Source organism: Carassius gibelio, chromosome B20 (assembly GCF_023724105.1).
Source record: "Carassius gibelio isolate Cgi1373 ecotype wild population from Czech Republic chromosome B20, carGib1.2-hapl.c, whole genome shotgun sequence".
Lineage (NCBI taxonomy): Eukaryota > Metazoa > Chordata > Actinopteri > Cypriniformes > Cyprinidae > Carassius > Carassius gibelio.
Genome location: NC_068415.1, coordinates 26,441,816 through 26,461,376, shown reverse-complemented (window position 1 = coordinate 26,461,376; position 19,561 = coordinate 26,441,816). Strand labels below are relative to the sequence as shown.

The 19,561-nt window shown below is 40.4% G+C and overlaps 1 protein-coding gene and 1 non-coding gene across 3 annotated transcripts; one reads left to right on the top strand and one right to left on the bottom strand.

The window, feature by feature from the left end:
• Positions 1-444: 444 nt before the first annotated feature.
• Positions 445-9,525, bottom strand: lrp11 (low density lipoprotein receptor-related protein 11). 2 transcript variants are annotated; one of them, XM_052587007.1, is made up of 9 exons: positions 8,764-9,525; positions 7,369-7,526; positions 6,210-6,351; positions 4,910-5,035; positions 4,675-4,818; positions 4,220-4,390; positions 4,071-4,127; positions 2,507-2,623; positions 445-2,395 (listed from the first exon to the last, which is right to left on the bottom strand). In XM_052587007.1, exons 1-9 carry the CDS (start codon positions 9,356-9,358, stop codon positions 2,241-2,243), a joined length of 1,665 nt encoding a protein of 554 aa, XP_052442967.1. In that variant the 5' UTR covers positions 9,359-9,525; the 3' UTR covers positions 445-2,240. The 2 variants fall into 2 exon arrangements, with proteins under 2 accessions (XP_052442967.1, XP_052442968.1); XM_052587008.1 differs by having other exon boundaries at positions 4,220-4,393; positions 4,681-4,818.
• A 9,584-nt stretch (positions 9,526-19,109) lies between these two features.
• trnas-cga (transfer RNA serine (anticodon CGA)) lies at positions 19,110-19,191 on the top strand. Its single transcript has one exon. It is a non-coding gene; the product is annotated as a tRNA-Ser (tRNA).
• Positions 19,192-19,561: the final 370 nt, after the last annotated feature.

Here is a 19,561-nt window from a genome sequence, read left to right as displayed (position 1 = left end):
AGGCCATTGTAATGCACTATTGTCTGCCTAGATGTGTTTATTGTCTATTCGTAATCCAGTAAACCCTAAAATGGATTAAAATCTAATAATATTTTACTTTTTTTTATTATTATTATTTTGTTTATTTATGCAAAGTAACATTTTGTTACATTTATGGCATAGAACTGTACACAGAAGACCATTTATGTAGCATTACAAATTTTGAAGTCAATCTCTCAAATCTTCTAGCACCAGCAATAGCTCAAACTTTCACTTGTCAAATGCACAAAATGGATTAAATATTGTGTTAGATGAGTCGTTGGATCTTCACAGAATTTAGCTACCTCGTATGTTAAGCTGATTTGTGTTACACCATAAAAGAAATCTGAAAGAAATGTTGCTTTTCAAACATATTTGTGTGTGCAGTATGCATATGACATTAATAAAACACTCTGGATACTCATATAGCTAGTCTACATTTAATGGGGTTTTTAAATGTATTTCTCCAAGATTATTAAATTTTATATTTTACAATCATAAATGTTATAAGTTTTCAAAACATGTTTGCACAATTACACTGATTATACAGACTAGTATTTCATATCACAGTAAGCCATTAAACCACATTGGAAACATTGCCCTAACCAGATATTCTAGGATATAAGGCCATTGTCGGGGCCAATAAAAAATAAAATAAAATAAAGCCAAAATTGTAATCTAGACCTTTTAAGATGGCACCAATGATTACATGAACTAAAGCTGTATTCCCTGGACTGAGATTATTAATGAACTCCTACATATGATCATATAAAGATGCAGAAACAAAATAGTTTAAATGTTTATCCTATTAAGGCTGAGCACTTCTTTTTCTTTCAGAAATTCTCCCAAAATAAACAGAAAAATACTCTCATTAAAGGTCAAATTCCCAGGTCAAAAATATCAGGCATGCTTGTGAAATATATCATGCTTCATTAAAAAAAATAAAGCTAAATTCAAATTCAGTCACTTCAGAAACAAGTATACTCTTCAGTATGCGTTAAGCCAGTATTTAGACATATTATCAAATAATACAACTGCATCTTTATACCACAGGAACCTTTGCTGCAGTCACACACATCTGCATAATTACTACCAAAATAACTGTAACAGATGCAATTTTCTCAGAAACAGTGTCCATAAAGGTTAGAAATGTTATTTTCCGGATAGCATGAATTGAGATTCACTTAATTTGGCATCCTATATAGTGAAAGAGTTGAGAGAAAGTTTTGTCGTTTTGCACTTAAGAGGATATTAAGGGCATGAACTTACCATTAATCAATAGATCAGTAGTAGTCAACCCTGCTTTTGGAGAACTACAATACCTTCCTGCAGAGTTAAGTTTCAACCCTGCACCAACACCCGGTCTGTAGTTCTCCAGTAACTCTGAGCACACCTGGGTCCAGGTCTGTTTGATTAGCACTGGAGGATGGCAGCTCTATAGGGTACCAGCCATTTTTAAGTTCTTAAGGTGGAACATAAAGTCCACTTGGGGCGCATTAATTACTACCGGTAATTAGTTTGTAACTTTGGACTTGTTTTTGAGGCAGAATGTAGCTAATAGGTTGTAAGCTCTCTGTAAAGTAAATGTAGTCGCTGGATGTTTACCATCTATCCAACAGTAGCCTTCACATTTATGAATAGACTTGTGTTGCTGTGAATTAGCTTGTTAGGGTTGATCCTTTTACTTGAACTTATTTAACTTCATGTAACTAATGTTAAAAAGGACACGTGGAAATATGATACTAGATCATGAAAAAAAACTCAAACATAACAGGTGTTTTTATATGTAAATAACATTTATAAAAATAAATCAGCTTTATTTATTACGATTGATTCCATTTGGATTCCAACATGAGGGATTCCCACTGAGGTGCACTGTTTAGATCTGGGTTCATGTTGAAGAGCTTCAAACTTATTTATGCACATAATGTGCTCTCTTTGTAAATGCCAACATTATATGTATTAAGCATGGTCTGCTGGGTAAAACATTTAACATTAAATGAATGCAATTCAATTAATCAGCCGTTTTATTCAATGCATTATTCTTTGTTGGAGGAAATCTTGATTTTATATTTAAATGGTGTCATATTTATGTCATAAGTAGGCTGGTGCACCTGGCCCCAGGAGCAGGGTTGACTAGCTGTGCATTAGATGGTTTTGTCAGCTGTACACACACAGTCACACAGATGGTGCAGCAGACTGGACGCTTGATGGCTGTTCTGCTACAGATACATGCCATTGATGAGGTAATCAGACTCTTCTGTGGTGAGAGGCAATGCTTTCTTCAGTCTGCGACGCACAAGACAGAGCCTGCAGCCCACCATCAGTAAGAGCAGAGCGCTGATGATCAGACCCAACGCCAGGGGTAAGATCGCACCTTCACACATACACAGAGAGACACTTGAAGAATCAGAGAAAACTGACACAGACACAAAAGTACAAATGACATTTATTTAGTGCTGTATGTGACTCAGATGATAAAACAGACCTGATTCAGGGGGTGGGTGTCCTTCCAGCACACGATGTGTTTTAGACGATGGCAGTGAATTTCGAGACTCTGTTAGAGGATCGTGCAGTTTTTCCTTATGGACAAAAGCAATGGGAGCTGCACAAAAACAAACAAACAAAAAAAGGATATTTTTAATATTACATGCTGCAGGCATTACATTGAATCATTTAACACAAGGGCATTAAAGAGTCTAAAGGCCCCTTCACTGCAAGCACAAGAATAGCAGTGTCCACAGCAGAACTGTAATGTAACAGAGGAACAATACTGTGTTTTAATCTGTTGAACGACAGCCAATCAGAATCAGTTCTGCTCTAAACAGCTCAAGCACTAATGCTGCCTTCACATGCTGTAAATACAAGAATTACTGTCAATACAAGCTTCCTAATCAGAAATCAGACATCAACGGCCTCTCAAGACATATTCACCACTCAGAAACTCTAACTATTAATTAATTCGTTTTTAATTACTAATTATAATTTTGATACCAGAATTTCCGAGCCCTGAATCAGCCTCAGGCTGAAGGAAAATTTGAAGGTCAGCAGAAAAGACACTGGTTAATAAAATGGGAATAAATCCATGAAGGACATTTGTGTTGTTCAGCATTTTAGTATTACAGGTTTGCGTCATATTCTAAGTTGCATTTCGTGTTTTTTATTAATTTTGAGGAATTCTGATTCTGAATGTTTATTTAAAAAATGTTTTTTAAGTGGGATGAATTAATGCATATTTACATTTATTTTAGAACTACAGTGACATCGTACTCTCAGTTTCTCTCAACATGAGGACAGGAGGGCTGCCAATCAAGAAATGGAAAACTGGCATTACTTATTTGAAAAAAAAAAATAACTTGGATATTTTCTTGTAAATTAAAAAGTAATGCGTTACTTTACTTGTTACTTGAAAAAAAATCTGATTATGTAACTTGTAATACGTTAACCCCAAAACTGGCTGTTATTGTGTTTCTTTATTCGTTTTTTTTTTATCACAACTACAGTACATGACTTTGTCTTGCTGCTAAAGTAGTGTATTTATAGGCTATATATGAACAATCATTTGAAGCAAATTGTGTGTTTTATTAACAGTGAAATATGCATACATTTGACCAAAATACCAGAATTGTCAGAAAGCTGATTATCTATATGCTGTGATTTTTTTGTATATGATTGTCAAACAATGGGATGCTACATTAATTTTTTTCTGACAACAAAGCACTTGAATGCAACAAGCTCATAATCATGACTGCATTAGTGAGAAATTGGACGTTTCTGGTAGCATGTGAAGGCAGTATTAACATGCAGAGAGGATGCTTATACACACACACACAAACACACACACATAGATCAGGGGTGTCCAAACCTGTTCCTGGAGGAGCACTGTCCTGCAGAGTTTAGCTCCAACCCTAATGAGACGCACCTGAACCAGCTAATCAAGGAAACTTCCAGGAAAGTGTGCTGGAGCTAAACGAGAGCAGGGTTGGACACCCCTGGCATAAAGAAAACAGAATATTCTATTCTTAACTCTAAACTGATATTGTTGTACATACGTGTGTATGTTTTCACACTGGGTAACGGAGTTGCAGTGGCCTGATGTTTTGTTACTGCTGAAAGATGGCAACAGAACAACTGTCAGCATCAGAGAATTCAACTGAATAATTCATACATTCAAAAATCAGCTAAACCAATCAAGTCTCACATGGTTTCTGAATGCACTCATTTATGCAATCAGACTTCTGGAGGAAGTTGTTGTGGTTTCCTTTGCAGCCACCGTACTGGAAGTGCTGGCACTCTCCTGTTTTAGATTCGTAATACCAGCGTGGGAAAACACCTTTACACGGGCCGACCGCAGGGGGCGCTGCACAGGGATCTGCCACAAAGAGACGGAGACATTTGCTCTCACAGTATCAGATGTCTAGACACAGAGAGGCTTTGTTCATAAAAGCTGCCCGAAGAGAAAGGAAGCAGTGGAGGAATTTTGTGAACCCATGATTAAAGCAACATCTGCAGTTTTTAGTAGTCAGTGTGCTTTCTCTTCAATAGTGTCTGTATTAACATTCTTCAAAACATTTAAAGGAACAACATGAGATTGAGGAAATAAGGACACAATTAATTTTACATTTGATGAGCCATTGCTTGAATCGTATGTCGTACCTGGTGAACTGAAGTCATAATGTAGATGTTGTTCAGATTTAGGGCTCTCTTCGAGCTGTATTTCTGCGGGCGTCTGGGCTTCTGCTTCAGTTTGTGTATCTGGTCCATGTTTAGAGGCAGGGTTGTTCTTATGAGCACTATCAACTATAAAACAGACCCAACCATTTTCATTTATCTGTAAATAATTAAGATTCTCAAAAGATGGTAGAAGAGTGGCTTGGTGATGTAGGCTTACAATTTTGGCAGAAATCTTCATCTGATCGGTCGGGGCAGTGTTGCTTTCCATCGCAGGCATAACCGATGTCTATACAGCATCCATCATCACACATGAACTGATACCGAGAGCAGTGACCTGTACACACTTCAGAGGAACAACACACACATCTGTGTCACATCCAAATACCAATTAAACAGTCAGGGAGTAATCTGCACCAAACAGACTCAACTCAAGACACTTGACAGAAAACAAAGTACAGCAGTAAAGAACAGTGTTTTAGACACTGAATTATGAATAAACTACAACAGTTTTACATATAATCATATATGGACATATACATGCAGAAAGTGGGTCAAGGATGATGAATACTTGACCTGTCAGTTAGTGTGGTCACCTGAGAAGTTTCTCATCAGAGAGATCAATATAACAGCGAAACCTTCCTAAAGTTAAAAGAAATGTTTCTTTCCAACCGCTATCAGACTGCTCAATAAACATCACTGAAATAAACATCTTATGCCTCATATTTACAAGAATATCACTGTTATCTGTTACTATATTGCATCATTTTCTCTGCATACACTGCTCATTTGAACATAAAGAGATTCCAGACTGTATTCAGTATCCACACGGCCAGAGGTTTGCCATTTTGTGTGCTCTCCTTTACACACATCCTAAAAAGTCCTTCTTTCATTTTTGTATCATTTCATCAAAAAATGAAAGACTTGTGGTTTGTGTCATCATTTTCTCTTCTGCATATTGCATTTTTGAATATAAATATTCTTCTTAGCCCTTCACCAGATAAATAATCACTCAACGTCATCATTATCAAATACATTTACGGTCGTGAAATCAACTGATTATTTTCAACCATATATTGTAATACAGTCAGACTTTTATTTTATTTGTTATTTTTAAATGTTAGTCCATATATCCATGTATACAGAGATTGTGCCAGATCTCTCTTTGAATGCTGTTTAATTTGAGGTTATTAATAAAACTTCTTAGGACCCCTGTGTTCTGCTCTGTTCAGTTTAGCTTCTAAATGAACATCTCTAGAAAAACAACCAATCCATGTCCAGTCAGCATGATCCTAAACCAGCCTAAATATCCCTGACACAAGTCGTCTCTCAGACAACCAACCAGCTAGATGATATTGAAAATGTAGGTTTTCATATTCCTAACATGCAAGCTCTCTCTCTCTCTCTCTCTCTCTCTCTCTCACACACACACACACACAAAAATATACTAATCATCCATGTTTACATGTGACTGTTTAAAAAAAAAGACAAGGAAGGTTTAGAGACAAGTCATTTCTGACCTTCTGCGTTTGGAGCAGGGGCGAGCACACTGACAGACACATTGTCAGATCTCTTCTGTCCCGCCGTGTCGGTGACGGTCAGCTCAAAGGTGTAAATGCCTTCTCTAAGAGCACTGAGTTTCAGCAGGCCCGGGTGAGTCACCTGCACACATCACACAGCACCAACCATCAACACCAGTGAACTTCACATGTTACTTAGTAATGTCTCTCTGACCCAAGTCTCTGTAATTACTGGTCTTCTCAAAGCTACTCAAATATACAGTACATTTTAAATGCAAAATGATAATAGCTCATTCGCCTTTTCTGATAAGGTTTTCCTGCCATCATTTTAACTGAACAGTAACATGAGTTTCTTATCTATCTTGTCAAACTTGAGTAACATATATCATAGAAGACGGATCACAGATATTATTTATTACAATGAAGAAATCTGGTAAAGCATGCTACATATTTTGGTCATGATATTAATCAAGCCTATATTTTGCAGTCTCTGCAGAAGTGCACTGCAATGTAACTGACACAAACATAAAATGAATAAACCGCACAGCCTAATTGGATAGCTTGCGATGGCCGTCAGGTCAGCACAAATGCTTGCAATAGACAGCTGTGTTTTATTTAATGAAAGTGTTTAAGTTTTGCCACATGATGCTGTGATTGCTTAAAAGGTGATCAAAAAGCAAGCCCTTTTCAGCAATAAAGAGACTGACCAGATGCCATGATCGAAATTAAACACCAAATACAGGTGCATCTCAGTGAATCAGAATGTTGTGGAAAAGTTCATTTCAGTTATTCAACTCAAATTGTGAAACTTGTGTATTAAATAAATTCAGTGCACACAGACTGAAGTAGTCTTTTGTTCTTTTAATTGTGATGATTTTGACACATTTAACAAAAACCCACCAATTTACTTTTATTTATTTGATACACAAGTTTCACAATTTGAGTTGAATTACTGAAATATATGAACTTTTCCACAACATTCTAATTTATTGAGATGCACCTGTATTAAAAATCCCAACAGTACAGCAATCCTTGTTCAAACACTCGCCAGTCTTCTATTGGTTGAGCCAATGTGGCTTCCTCCATCTGTTCAGGTTGCTCAAACAAAGCAATGCCACAGTGTTAAACTTTGAGAGATGACTGACTATGGATGGTTTACCTTCATTTTAACGGCGGGATCTCCTTTCACAAGAGCCCACTCGTAATGAATGATGTCATGATCATCGGTGCTGTCTCTGCCGTCTAGCACGGCCCAGTCTGTCGGCAGCTGAACCACCAAGTCCTGTCCCGCATCACTGCGAGGCGGCTCATCCAGAGCTGTCAAACCCAAACACGCAGGTCAAGGTCAGCAGTTTTTGGTGACAACACAAACTTTTTGGAGTTTCTTGAACTCCAGTATAACTTAAACGTAGAAAAAAAAAATAATAGTTATAATTCTAATAATAAATAAAACGAAATATGTCATCTTGTATTCACCCTAAAGGTGTTCCAAACCAGTATGAGTTTATTTCTTCTGTTGATCACAAAATAATATGTATTAAAGAATGTTGTTTTACCAATCAGCTGCTAGTACGAAGGGGAAACAAACAACTATGCAAGTCAAAGGCTACCAGCAACTGTTTCATTCAGAAAATGATGACGCATTTGAGATTTTCAGGTGAGCTTTCACTTTTAAAGTCAAGGACTTCATGAAATCAAAAATACTATCTGCTAGATTCAAAGTCATCTAAATTCACCAACTCTGCTGTTACACTTCCAAATAATGGCAATTAAGGTGATATGTTAATATTTTTATCTACTGTTTGTAGATTAAGTTATAAATCATTAACAAGTGATTAGATGATGATGAACGAATAATTTACTATATGTTCACAAATGATAATTAAGTAATATGCTAACGATTAACAAATCTGTCATAACAAATCACTTATAAATGACTTACAACTGAACATTATTATAAAGTTTATAGACCAGCCCACTTTTGTTCATGACTGACTATATTTAAATTATGTAATTAAAACCTCATTATATAAGTCAATACATGTTCCCTGTTCTCCACAGCCTCATAATAATTCGTTGTATTTTTATAGAGCTTTCGTTATGATGTAGAAATGGAAAATATGGGACAAAAATCTTTTTTAAGGAATTAAGGGACTGAATAAGGGACACTCAAAATATTTATTCTGTACCATAATGCATGTCTCCCTGCAGTTAAAATGTCCCCAGAAAAAAAAAAAGTCACATTTGTTTTGCTTAACCTATTATGCACAATTATTCTAAACAATATAAATCATACCATTAGGCAACAGAATTGTGACTGCAATTTGTACTTCAGTAATGAGTTTTTATATTATTATTATTATTATTCTCTCTCTCACTCTCTCTCTCTCTCTATAACACAACATTAAATTACAATAGTGGAAGACGTCTTTCCTCAGCTAGATTGAATGTTGGGCTCATGATCAATAGGTTGTTTGCATTCGATACCAAACAACAACAAAACAACATTATCCGTCTCTACTGTGAAAGCCCGTGATTAATCGGATAAACCCACCCTCATCGATCCCATATGAGGGTCTCCCGGCTGAAGTGCTGGGGCTGTCAGTGGCAGCGGGGTCAAGGCCGGGCTCATGGGGTCTAGAGCTGCTGTTGTCCACCCGACTGTAGGTGCTGAATCCCGGCTGGAAGGAAAACGAGCACACATCCCTGCCCCTGTACGTGCAGTTGAAGAGATAACAGCGCAAACTGTCATCGGGCGCCTTGAGGTCCTCCTGGATGATGGCGGATGTGCAGTGCGGGTGAGAGCAGCAGGCGTGCGCGCAGTCCCTCCAGCTGAACACCCTCTGCGGCGCGGACAAGAACGCGGCGCCCTGCTCGATGGACGCGCTGGCGCGGATGATGCGCTCCTCCGCCGCCTTGAAGCCACTGATACAGCGGTCTCCATCCTCTTCATCCACCCTCGAGTCCGACTCATCCTGCTGTAGCTGCTTACGGAACTCCTCCAGCAGTTCCTCCACGCCAGATATTTTGGATTTGAGGTCTGATGTTGAAGAGGAGCGCGTCATGCCCGTCGTCGTCAAACAGAGAAGAAGAGAACAGATGAGCGCTCGCTGGATGTGATGCGACATGATGACGCTGTAAACACTCATTCGTCAAGATGGAAACAGTGGCTCTCTATTTCTCACATCACATTCGAGATTCAAGGTATTAGTTTACGATAAGAATAATCAACGTTTTGCGCATTTTGGAAGAACAGCACAAAGCACCTGCACCTGTCGTTTTCACGGCCAACTGAAGTGAAAGGAGCGCAGCGGTTAATGCAGCGTTATGCTGCGAAGCCTGTTAGTCCCTGTAGGAGGCTCTCTGTGGCTCAAAACAAACACCACTGATCTTACATAATCATATAGCTTCTCGAGTATTATGAAATATACAGTGAAATATAGCCCCAAGCAGATTATTGGGGTCCAAGCATCAGTGGCTCAGGTGACAGTCAAATATGAGTCTAAAAATGTCTCTATGTTTTTATAGAAGTATGTATTTGGATAAAAATGACAAATAAAAGACAAATAAAACTATCTCTTTGTTTTAATTGGACAACAATACAACAATAAAACATACAATAAATAAATGTTTTTAATATTTTTGATATTTTTTAATGTTTCCAATCATTAATTTAACTAAAATTATTTTGGAGATCACAGATTTGTTTGCAAACTGATATATATTGAAGTCAATGTAACTGTACGCCCGGTTGATTAGACTTGTAGCTGAAGTCTGCAGGGCTGGATGGAGCAGGAATATTTTGTGATGGAGAAACAGATTTTTGGGTGCAGGGCTGTGTTCAACATCCCTAATGATGCAGATTGTAATTTAAGAGATTTACTGTGAATTTCAACATTAGTTCTACTGTCTTTTTATAATTCCTATTGACAAAAATGTATCAAATTTGTCATGCTTCCCCAGAACGTCACTGTGTTTCAAGATTTGCATTCACAAAATATAGGCCAATTATGAGCCACAACCAAAGATGTAGCATGTATCCCCAATAGGTAATAAATAATGAGTCATAAGTAATTAAAAGTAGTGTTACTTGTAATAAGCCTATACGTATTGCTGCGAACACCATGATCTATTTCAGTGGTGACACCCATTTTTTTATTCGGAAAGTCTTTTTGCCTAAAGTTTGTGTAATTAAAAACATTTATTAATTTATTTAATCAGTACCACCAAATGAGAGAAAGCTAAACAGGAACACACTATGCATTATGTACAGCAGTTTCTGAATTTTCCATACATCTTCTATACCACTTGACTAGGATTGTGTGGATGCTGGAGCTCAGCATCTTATGCTAAAGGGAAGTGTCCAGTCTTTGCAAAGAAGGACCCAAAAGGATAAGAATGCTTAACTCTAGTTTACTGAAACACAATAAACACAGTATGCACCAGTTCTGGACTAGGACGAGAGAGAGGATAATGGTCAAACAGGCAAAGGTCAGAGTCTGGGGCAGTCCACCTGCTAACAAATCTGATTCGAAGGACAGGAATCAGGGTCTTCTGATAATCAGGGTGTTTTTGTTCCCCTGTTTTGGTACTGTGTTAAACATTTATTTTTAAATGCATTTTGTTCCCCATTGTTTCCAGGTTTGCTTTCCTATTTCCCTGGCTGTATCCTATGGGAGGATTTTCCCGGACTATTTTCAAATGGAATTGCAAATTGTATTTTCATTTGCATTTGCAATTCCATTTGAAAATATTCTGGAAATTCTTGCCATAGTATTCGAAATTGCCCCCATACCCTCAAATAGGGCACTATTTGAATAAATTGCCCCGTCTCGCCAGAAGATGGAGCCCACAGCTGGATCATCCATCTATTCAGTTTACAAAGCACTTATCCACAGTGTAATACTGTGCAAAACAAAACAGGTACAAATAGTGTATACAGTATATACCCCTGTGTTTCATTTGTATATTGTTTGGTGTAGATCACGGGTCACCAAACTTGGACCTGTGATCCGGACTTAATCTGCCATGATGACATTATAATGTGACCTAAGACATAAGCTCAACAACTTAAAATAGTGGATCTCAATTCCAGCCATTGCGCCCCTCAGCTCTGCATATTTTGCATGTCTCTCTCTGTTAACGCACCTGATTCAGATAATCAGCTCATTAGAAATGAGCTCTGTGCATGATCTGTGTTCCCATTGAGATGGTCCCTGCACAGTGTTCATTGCTCCCTACTCTCTGAGCAGGGAAATCTGTTGAAGTTTACTTCACTTCTGAACATTCATTCACAGATTTGCAGCGTCATATACCTCTTTAAATAAATGCAATTTAAATTCATATCTCGCACAATTCAATGCATTTTGAATGGAACATATATGTTCGCTTTGAACTGGAATCATGGTGTAATATCCTGTGATTTCCATTTCGCAGGGAACTTATTTTCAAATAGAACAATTATCATTGATCTCACGGGCTGATGATATGATGATCTGAAAAATGGCCATATCACCCAAAACCATTATGCACAGCATTGACTATGGCTCAGTGGAGAGACTGGCTTAAAATTGAGGTCAGTATTTGTTACCAATTGTCCACTTTTAACATGAAGGAGGGTGGTACACTGCAGAAGACCACTCTATTCTCGGTCATTACAGGTATGTGCATGTGTTTGCATGTAAACATTGCTCAGAGAGCTTATGTCTGTCGTAAAGGTGATATATAATATCATTATTTTAATGAATTAATGTCTTTTCTTTATGACATCAGTCTGTGTTAATTTAAACATATTTTCCAAATCAGTATATACTGAGACTATATATATCAGCTCTATATTACCGAGCCATATCATCAAAGAAAAATAGAAAGACACTCCGTCACAATTAATGTAATTAAAGTAAAGCATGATGTCCAAAAAGCCTTTTATCGTGCTTATTTTTTCTTCCCAACGGCAACTGAATCAGACTTGAGTAATGCCATCGGGGAGCATTTTAAACAAGCAGGAAGAGCATGGGGGGGGGGGGGGGGGGTTATATAAATAAATATAACAGTCAATCACTTCACTCTTGATAGTTTGTCTCGTGATCTGTATTGGATTTAATATTTTTCCATGTCATAAGTTGTCCGAAAATTGGTTCTCCTTTGTTACGATTTTTTTTTAAATTACAAGTTAAAATCTTACTCATCAAATTAACTTTTTTTTTATATATGGTCAATCTGACTCTGACAGGGCAACAAACTGTGTGTCTCATCTGTCCCTGTAACATCCAGTTACCTCTGTGATATTTCTGCTCAATACTACAGTTACTTTGAGCTAGTTGCTGATATATTAACTCACTTTTTACCAAACACAAATGTTCCTCAATTTATCAGTAGTCCTAATGGACAAATTGAATATATAAATTATGTTTAGTTACTTCATGTAGATTTATGTACATTACTTACATTAATCTAAAGCAGTGTTGCTACAACAGAGAATTCTACATTATAGCACACATACATCACACACTCAGATGTCTGTTCACGTTATAATATGCTCATCTGCAAATATTATTTTAAAAAAAAATCCTTTCACATATTAAATAGAAATGTAATCATCTTTAAGATGTACAAGGTTTATGTAAATGCACATTGGAGACGTACTTGTGCTTAGTGGAGTTCCGCTGTATACTGTACATAATAAAATGTGTTTTTACAGGAAAAAAATCACAAATATACTGTAACTTTACTGTCTAGCGTCTTACACCTTAAGCAAATCAACAGTTTACTATACAGTAGCTCAACAAATATGATTTTAACACAAGGAACCGCGTTTTTGGTTTGTAATACTAAAATTTGCGGATACCCTTGTCGCTGTTCTCCATCACATCCACAGGTGAGGTATCCTCTCCCATGGGCTTCCTGAACCCCAAGGATATCTTGGCTACACTTTTAGGAATACTATGGTTTTGGACATATTAATCTGTTCACGTACTGTTGTCTCCTACTATATAGCAGGTAAGTAGGCATATTAGAATGCAAATTAAGTATACGTATGTCCTAATCTCACAAGATTTAGTGCAATTTTCTCCTACTCTGTAATGAATACTGAGGATTCAAATATACTTACTCACTTGCCTTCAGAATTTTGCCTACTATATAGTAGGGAAGTATGCCATTTTGATTGCGCCTTCTGAGCAAACCCTGTTCAAATCCAGGTAATGGCAGCCTTTTGTGTTGAGAAACAGGGACGCCAGGCTCCTTTTAGTCACCTCATCCTCAACTCAATTTCGTGTCTCAATCTTGGTGGCATCCTTGCTTCCCTGCCTGCAGCCAAGAGAGCTATCTGGTTGCCACTAAACATAGTTGTGGCTGAGAGGTTATGGTGATGGATTTCAAATCCATTAGGGTATCCCCGTGCAGGTTCAAACCCTGCTGACTACAGTTCCCTCACTGCCCTTTTGTGCTGATAACTGTGCCTTCCATGGCTTTTGCTCTCTCTGTCATCATTTCTTGTAAGATTTTGCATGGCACTGTGTGGAGATACTGCGGTTATATAAAATGTGTAAAAAAATTAATTGGGGTCTCCCCGCACAGGTTTTGGTCCTGCTGACTATGTTCTTCACCTGAATCTCCCCAACAAGCATTTATGCGCCTCCTCTGCAACGGATAAATATGCAGCTAGATTCCTTGCATCTGAGGCCCAGTGGCACACTGTGATCTTACAGTGTTTAGTACTCTGCGTTGTGGCTTCAGCAAGCCCTGTTCAAATTGGGGTAATGACAGCCTTTTGTGTCGAGAAACTGGGACGCCAGGCTCCTTTTAGCCACTTCATCCTTCAGCTGGATTTTGTGACTCAATCTTTGGTGGCATCTTTGCTTCCCTGCCTCCAGCCAAGAGGGCTGTTTGACTTCCTCTAAGCGTAGTCGTGGCTGAGAAGTTAAGGTGATGGACTTGAAATCCATTGGGGTCTCCCTGTGCAGGTTCAAACCCTGCAGACTACAATTCCCTCACTGCCCTTTTGTGCTGATAACTATGCCTTCCAAGGGTTTTCTTCTCTCTGCAGTATTTTCTTGTAAGATACTGCATGGCACTGTGTGGAGATACTGCAGTTATATAAAGTCTGAAAAAATTCATTGGGGTCTTCCCGCACAGGTTTCTGTCCTGCTGACTATGTTCTTCACCTGCATCTCCCCAACAAGCATTTATGCGCCTCCTCTGCAACAGACAAATATGACACTGGACCATTTTGCAGCAGTGGCACGCTGTGATATTAAAGGGGTTATTACTCTGTGTTGTGGCTGCAGCAACCACTTTTCAAATCGGGGTCATTACATCCTTTTGTGTCGAGAATCGGAGACGCCAGGCTTCTTTTAGCCACCTCATCCTGCAGCTTGCTTTTGTTTCTGAATCTTGGTGGCATTCTTGCTTCCCTGCCTGCAGTCAAGAGAGCTGTCTGGCTCCTGTTATACGTAGTCGTGGCCGAGAGGTTAAGGCGATGTACTCGAAATCCTTTGGGGTTTCCCTGTGCAGGTTCTAACCCTGCCGACTATGGTTCCTAAACTGCACTTTTGTGCTGATAACTGTGCTTTCCAAAGCTTTTGCTCTCTCTGTTGTCATTTCTTGAAAGATTCTGCATGGCACTGTTTGGAGATACTGCGGTTATATAAAATGTGTAAAAAAATTAATTGGGTTCTTCCCGCACAGGTTTTGGTCCTGCTGACTATGTTCTTCACCTGCATCTCCCCAACAAGCATTTATGCACCTCCTCTGCAACAGACAAATATGACACTGGACCGTTTTGCAGCAGTAGCCCAGTGGCATGCTGTGATCTTAAAGGGGTTATTACTCTGTGTTGTGGCTGCAGCAACCACTTTTCAAATCGGGGTCATTACATCCTTTTGTGTTGAGAATCGGAGACGCCAGGCTTCTTTTAGCTACCTCGTCTTTCAGCTTGATTTTGTTTCTGAATCTTGGTGGAATCCCTGCTTCGCTGCCTGCAGTCAAGAGAGCTGTCTAGCCGCCATTAAATGTAGTCGTGGCAAGAGGTTAAGGAGATGGACTCGAAATCCATTGGGGTCTCCCCGCGCAGGTTCAAACCCTGCCGACTACGGTTCCTACACTGCCCTTTTGTGCTGATAACTGTGCCTTCCAAGGCTTTTGCTCTCTCTGCCCTCATTTCTTGTAAGATACTGCATGGCACTGTGTGGAGATACTGCGGTTATACAAAGTGTGAAAAAATTCATTGGGGTCTTCCCGCACAGGTTTCTGTCCTGCTGACTATGTTCTTCACCTGCATCTCCCCAACAAGCATTTATGCGCCTCCTCTGCAACAGACAAATATGACACTGGACCATTTTGCAGCAGTGACCCAGTGGCACGCTGTGATCTTAAAGGGTTTATTACTCTGTGTTGTGGCTGCAGCAACCACTTTTCAAATCGGGGTCATTACATCCTTTTGTGTCGAGAATCGGAGACGCCAGGCTTCTTTTAGCCACCTCATCCTGCAGCTTGCTTTTGTTTCTGAATCTTGGTGGCATCGTTGCTTCCCTGCCTGCAGTCAAGAGAGCTGTCTGGCTCCCGTTATACGTAGTCGTGGCCGAGAGATTAAGGTGATTTACTCGAAATCCATTGGGGTCTCCCCGTGCAGGTGCTAACCCTGCCGACTACGGTTCCTAAACTGCACTTTTGTGCTGATAACTGTGCTTTCCAAAGCTTTTGCTCTCTCTTTTGTCATTTCTTGAAAGATTCTGCATGGCACTGTTTGGAGATACTGCGGTTATATAAAATGTGTAAAAAAATTAATTGGGTTCTTCCCGCACAGGTTTTGGTCCTGCTGACTATGTTCTTCACCTGCATCTCCCCAACAAGCATTTATGCACCTCCTTTGCAACAGACAAATATGACACTGGACCGTTTTGCAGCAGTGGCCCAGTGGCACGCTGTGATCTTAAAGGGGTTATTACTCTGTGTTGTGGCTGCAGCAACCACTTTTCAAATCGGGGTCATTACATCCTTTTGTGTTGAGAATCGGAGACGCCAGGCTTCTTTTAGCCACCTCATCCTGCAGCTTGATTTTGTTTCTGAATCTTGGTGGAATCCCTGCTTCCCTGCCTGCAGTCAAGAGAGCTGTTTGGCTCCCGATATACGTAGTCGTGGCCGAGAGGTTAAGGCAATGGACTTGAAATCCATTGGGGTCTCCCCGCGCAGGTTCAAACCCTGCCGAATACGGTTCCTACACTGCCTTTTTGTGCTGATAACTGTGCCTTCCAAGGCTTTTGCTCTCTCTGCCCTCATTTCTTGTAAGATACTACATGGCACTGTGTTGAGATACTGCGGTTATATAAAGTATGAAAAAATTCATTGGGGTCTTCCCGCACAGGTTTCTGTCCTGCTGACTATGTTCTTCACCTGCATCTCCCCAACAAGCATTTATGCGCCTCCTCTGCAACAGACAAATATGACACTGGACCGTTTTGCAGCAGTGGCACGCTGTGATCTTAAAGGGTTTATTACTCTGTGTTGTGGCTGAAGCAACCACTTTTCAAATCGGGGTCATTACATCCTTTTGTGTCGAGAATCGAAGATGCCAGGCTTCTTTTAGCCACCTCGTCCTTCAGCTTGATTTTGTTTCTGAATCTTGGTGGAATCCCTGCTTCCCTCCCTGCAGTCAAGAGAGCTGTCTAGCCGCCATTAACTGTAGTCGTGGCAAGAGGTTAAGGAGATGGACTCGAAATCGATTGGGGTCTCCCCGCGTGGGTTCAAACCCTGCCGACTACGGTTCCTACACTGCCCTTTTGTGCTGATAACTGTGCCTTCCAAGGCTTTTGCTCTCTCTGCCCTCATTTCTTGTAAGATACTGCATGGCACTGTCTGGAGATACTGCGGTTATATAAAGTGTGAAAAAATTCATTGGGGTCTTCCCGCACAGGTTTCTGTCCTGCTGACTATGTTCTTCACCTGCATCTCCCCAACAAGCATTTATGCTCCTCCTCTGCAACAGACAAATATGACACTGGACCGTTTTGCAACAGTTGCCCAGTGGCACGCTGTGATCTTAAAGGGTTTATTACTCTGTGTTGTGGCTGCAGCAACCACGTTTCAAATCGGGGTCATTACATCCTTTTGTGTCGAGAATCGGAGACACCAGGCTTCTTTTAGCAACCTCATCCTGCAGCTTGCTTTTGTTTCTGAATCTTGGTGGCAACCTTGCTTCCCTGCCTGCAGTCAAGAGAGCTGTCTGGATGCCACTAACTGTAGTTGTGGCCGAGAGGTTAAGGCGATGGATTTGAAATCCATTTGGGTCTCCCCGTGCAGGTTCAAACCCTGCTGACTACAGTTCCCAAATTGAACTTTTGTGCTGATAACTGTGCTTTCCAAAGCTTTTGCTCTCTCTGTTGTCATTTCTTGAAAGATTCTGCATGGCACTGTGTGGAGATACTGCGTTTATATAAAATGTATAAAAAAAATTATTGGGGTCTCCTCGCACAGGTTTGAGTCCTGCTGACTATGTTCTTCACCTGCACGTCCCCAACAAGCATTTTTGCGCCTCCTCTGCAATGGATAAATATGCAGCTAGACTCCTTGCATCTGAGGCCCAGTGGCACACTGTGATCTTACAGTGTTTAGTACTCTGCGTTGTGGCTTCAGCAAGCCCTGTTCAAATTGGGGTAATGACAGCCTTTTGTGTCGAGAAACTGGGACGCCAGGCTCCTTTTAGCCACTTCATCCTTCAGCTGGATTTTGTGACTCAATCTTTGGTGGCATCTTTGCTTCCCTGCCTCCAGCCAAGAGGGCTGTTTGACTTCCTCTAAGCGTAGTCGTGGCTGAGAAGTTAAGGTGATGGACTTGAAATCCATTGGGGTCTCCCTGTGCAGGTTCAAACCCTGCAGACTACAATTCCCTCACTGCCCTTTTGTGCTGATAACTATGCCTTCCAAGGGTTTTCTTTCTCTCTGCAGTATTTTCTTGTAAGATACTGCATTGCACTGTGTGGAGACACTGCGGTTATATAAAATGTGTAAAAAAATTTATTGGGGTCTGCCCGCACAGGTTTCTGTCCTGCTGACTATGTTCTTCACCTGCATCTCCACAACAAGCATTTATGCTTCTCCTCTGCAACAGACAAATATGACACTGGACCGTCTTGCAGCAGTGGCACGCTGTGATCTTAAAGGGGTTATTACTCTGTGTTGTGGCTGCAGCAACTACTTTTCAAATCGGGGTTATTACATCCTTTTGTGTCGAGAATCGGAGACGGCAGGCTTCTTTTTGCAACCTCATCCTGCAGCTTGCTTTTGTTTCTGAATCTTGGTGGCCTTCTTGCTTCCCTGCCTGCAGTCAAGAGAGCTGTTAGGCTTGCACTAAAGTTAGTCGTGGCAGAGAGGTTAAGGCGATGTACTCGAAATCCATTGGAGTCTCCCTGCGCAGGTTCAAACCCTGCCGATTACGGTTCCTACACTGCCCTTTTGTGCTGATAACTGTGCCTTCCAAGGCTTTTGCTCTCTCTGCCCTCATTTCATGTAACAAACTGCATGGCACTGTGTGGAGATACTGCGGTTATATAAAGTGTGAAAAAATTCATTGGGGTCTTCCCGCACAGGTTTCTGTCCTGCTGACTATGTTCTTCACCTGCATCTCCCCAACAAACATTTATGCGCCTCCTCTGCAACAGACAAATATGACACTGGACCATTTTGCTGCAGTGGAACGCTGTGATCTTAAAGGGTTTATTACTCTGTGTTGTGGCTGCAGCAAGTACTTTTCAAATCGGGGTCATTACATCCTTTTGTGTCGAGAATCGAAGATGCCAGGCCTCTTTTAGCCACCTCGTCCTTCAGCTTGATTTTGTTTCCGAATCTTGGTGGAATCCCTGCTTCCCTGCCTGCAGTCAAGAGAGCTGTCTAGCCATCATTAAATGTAGTCGTGGCCGAGAGGTGAAGGTGATGTACTCGAAATACATTGGGGTCTCCCCGTGCAGGTTCTAACCCTGCCGACTACGTTTCCTAAACTGCACTTTTGTGCTGATAACTGTGCTTTCCAAGGCTTTTGCTCTCTCTGCCCTCATTTCTTGTAAGATACTGCATGGCACTGTGTGGAGATACTGCGGTTATATAAAGTGTGAAAAAATTCATTGGGGTCTTCCCGCACAGGTTTCTGTCCTGCTGACTATGTTCTTCACCTGCATCTCCCCAACAAGCATTTATGCTCCTCCTCTGCAACAGACAAATATGACACTGGACCATTTTGCAGCAGTGGCACACTGTGATCTTAAAGGGGTTATTACGCTGTGTTGCGGCTGCAGCAACCACTTTTCAAATCGGGGTCATTACATCCTTTTGTGTCGAGAATCGGAGACACCAGGCTTCTTT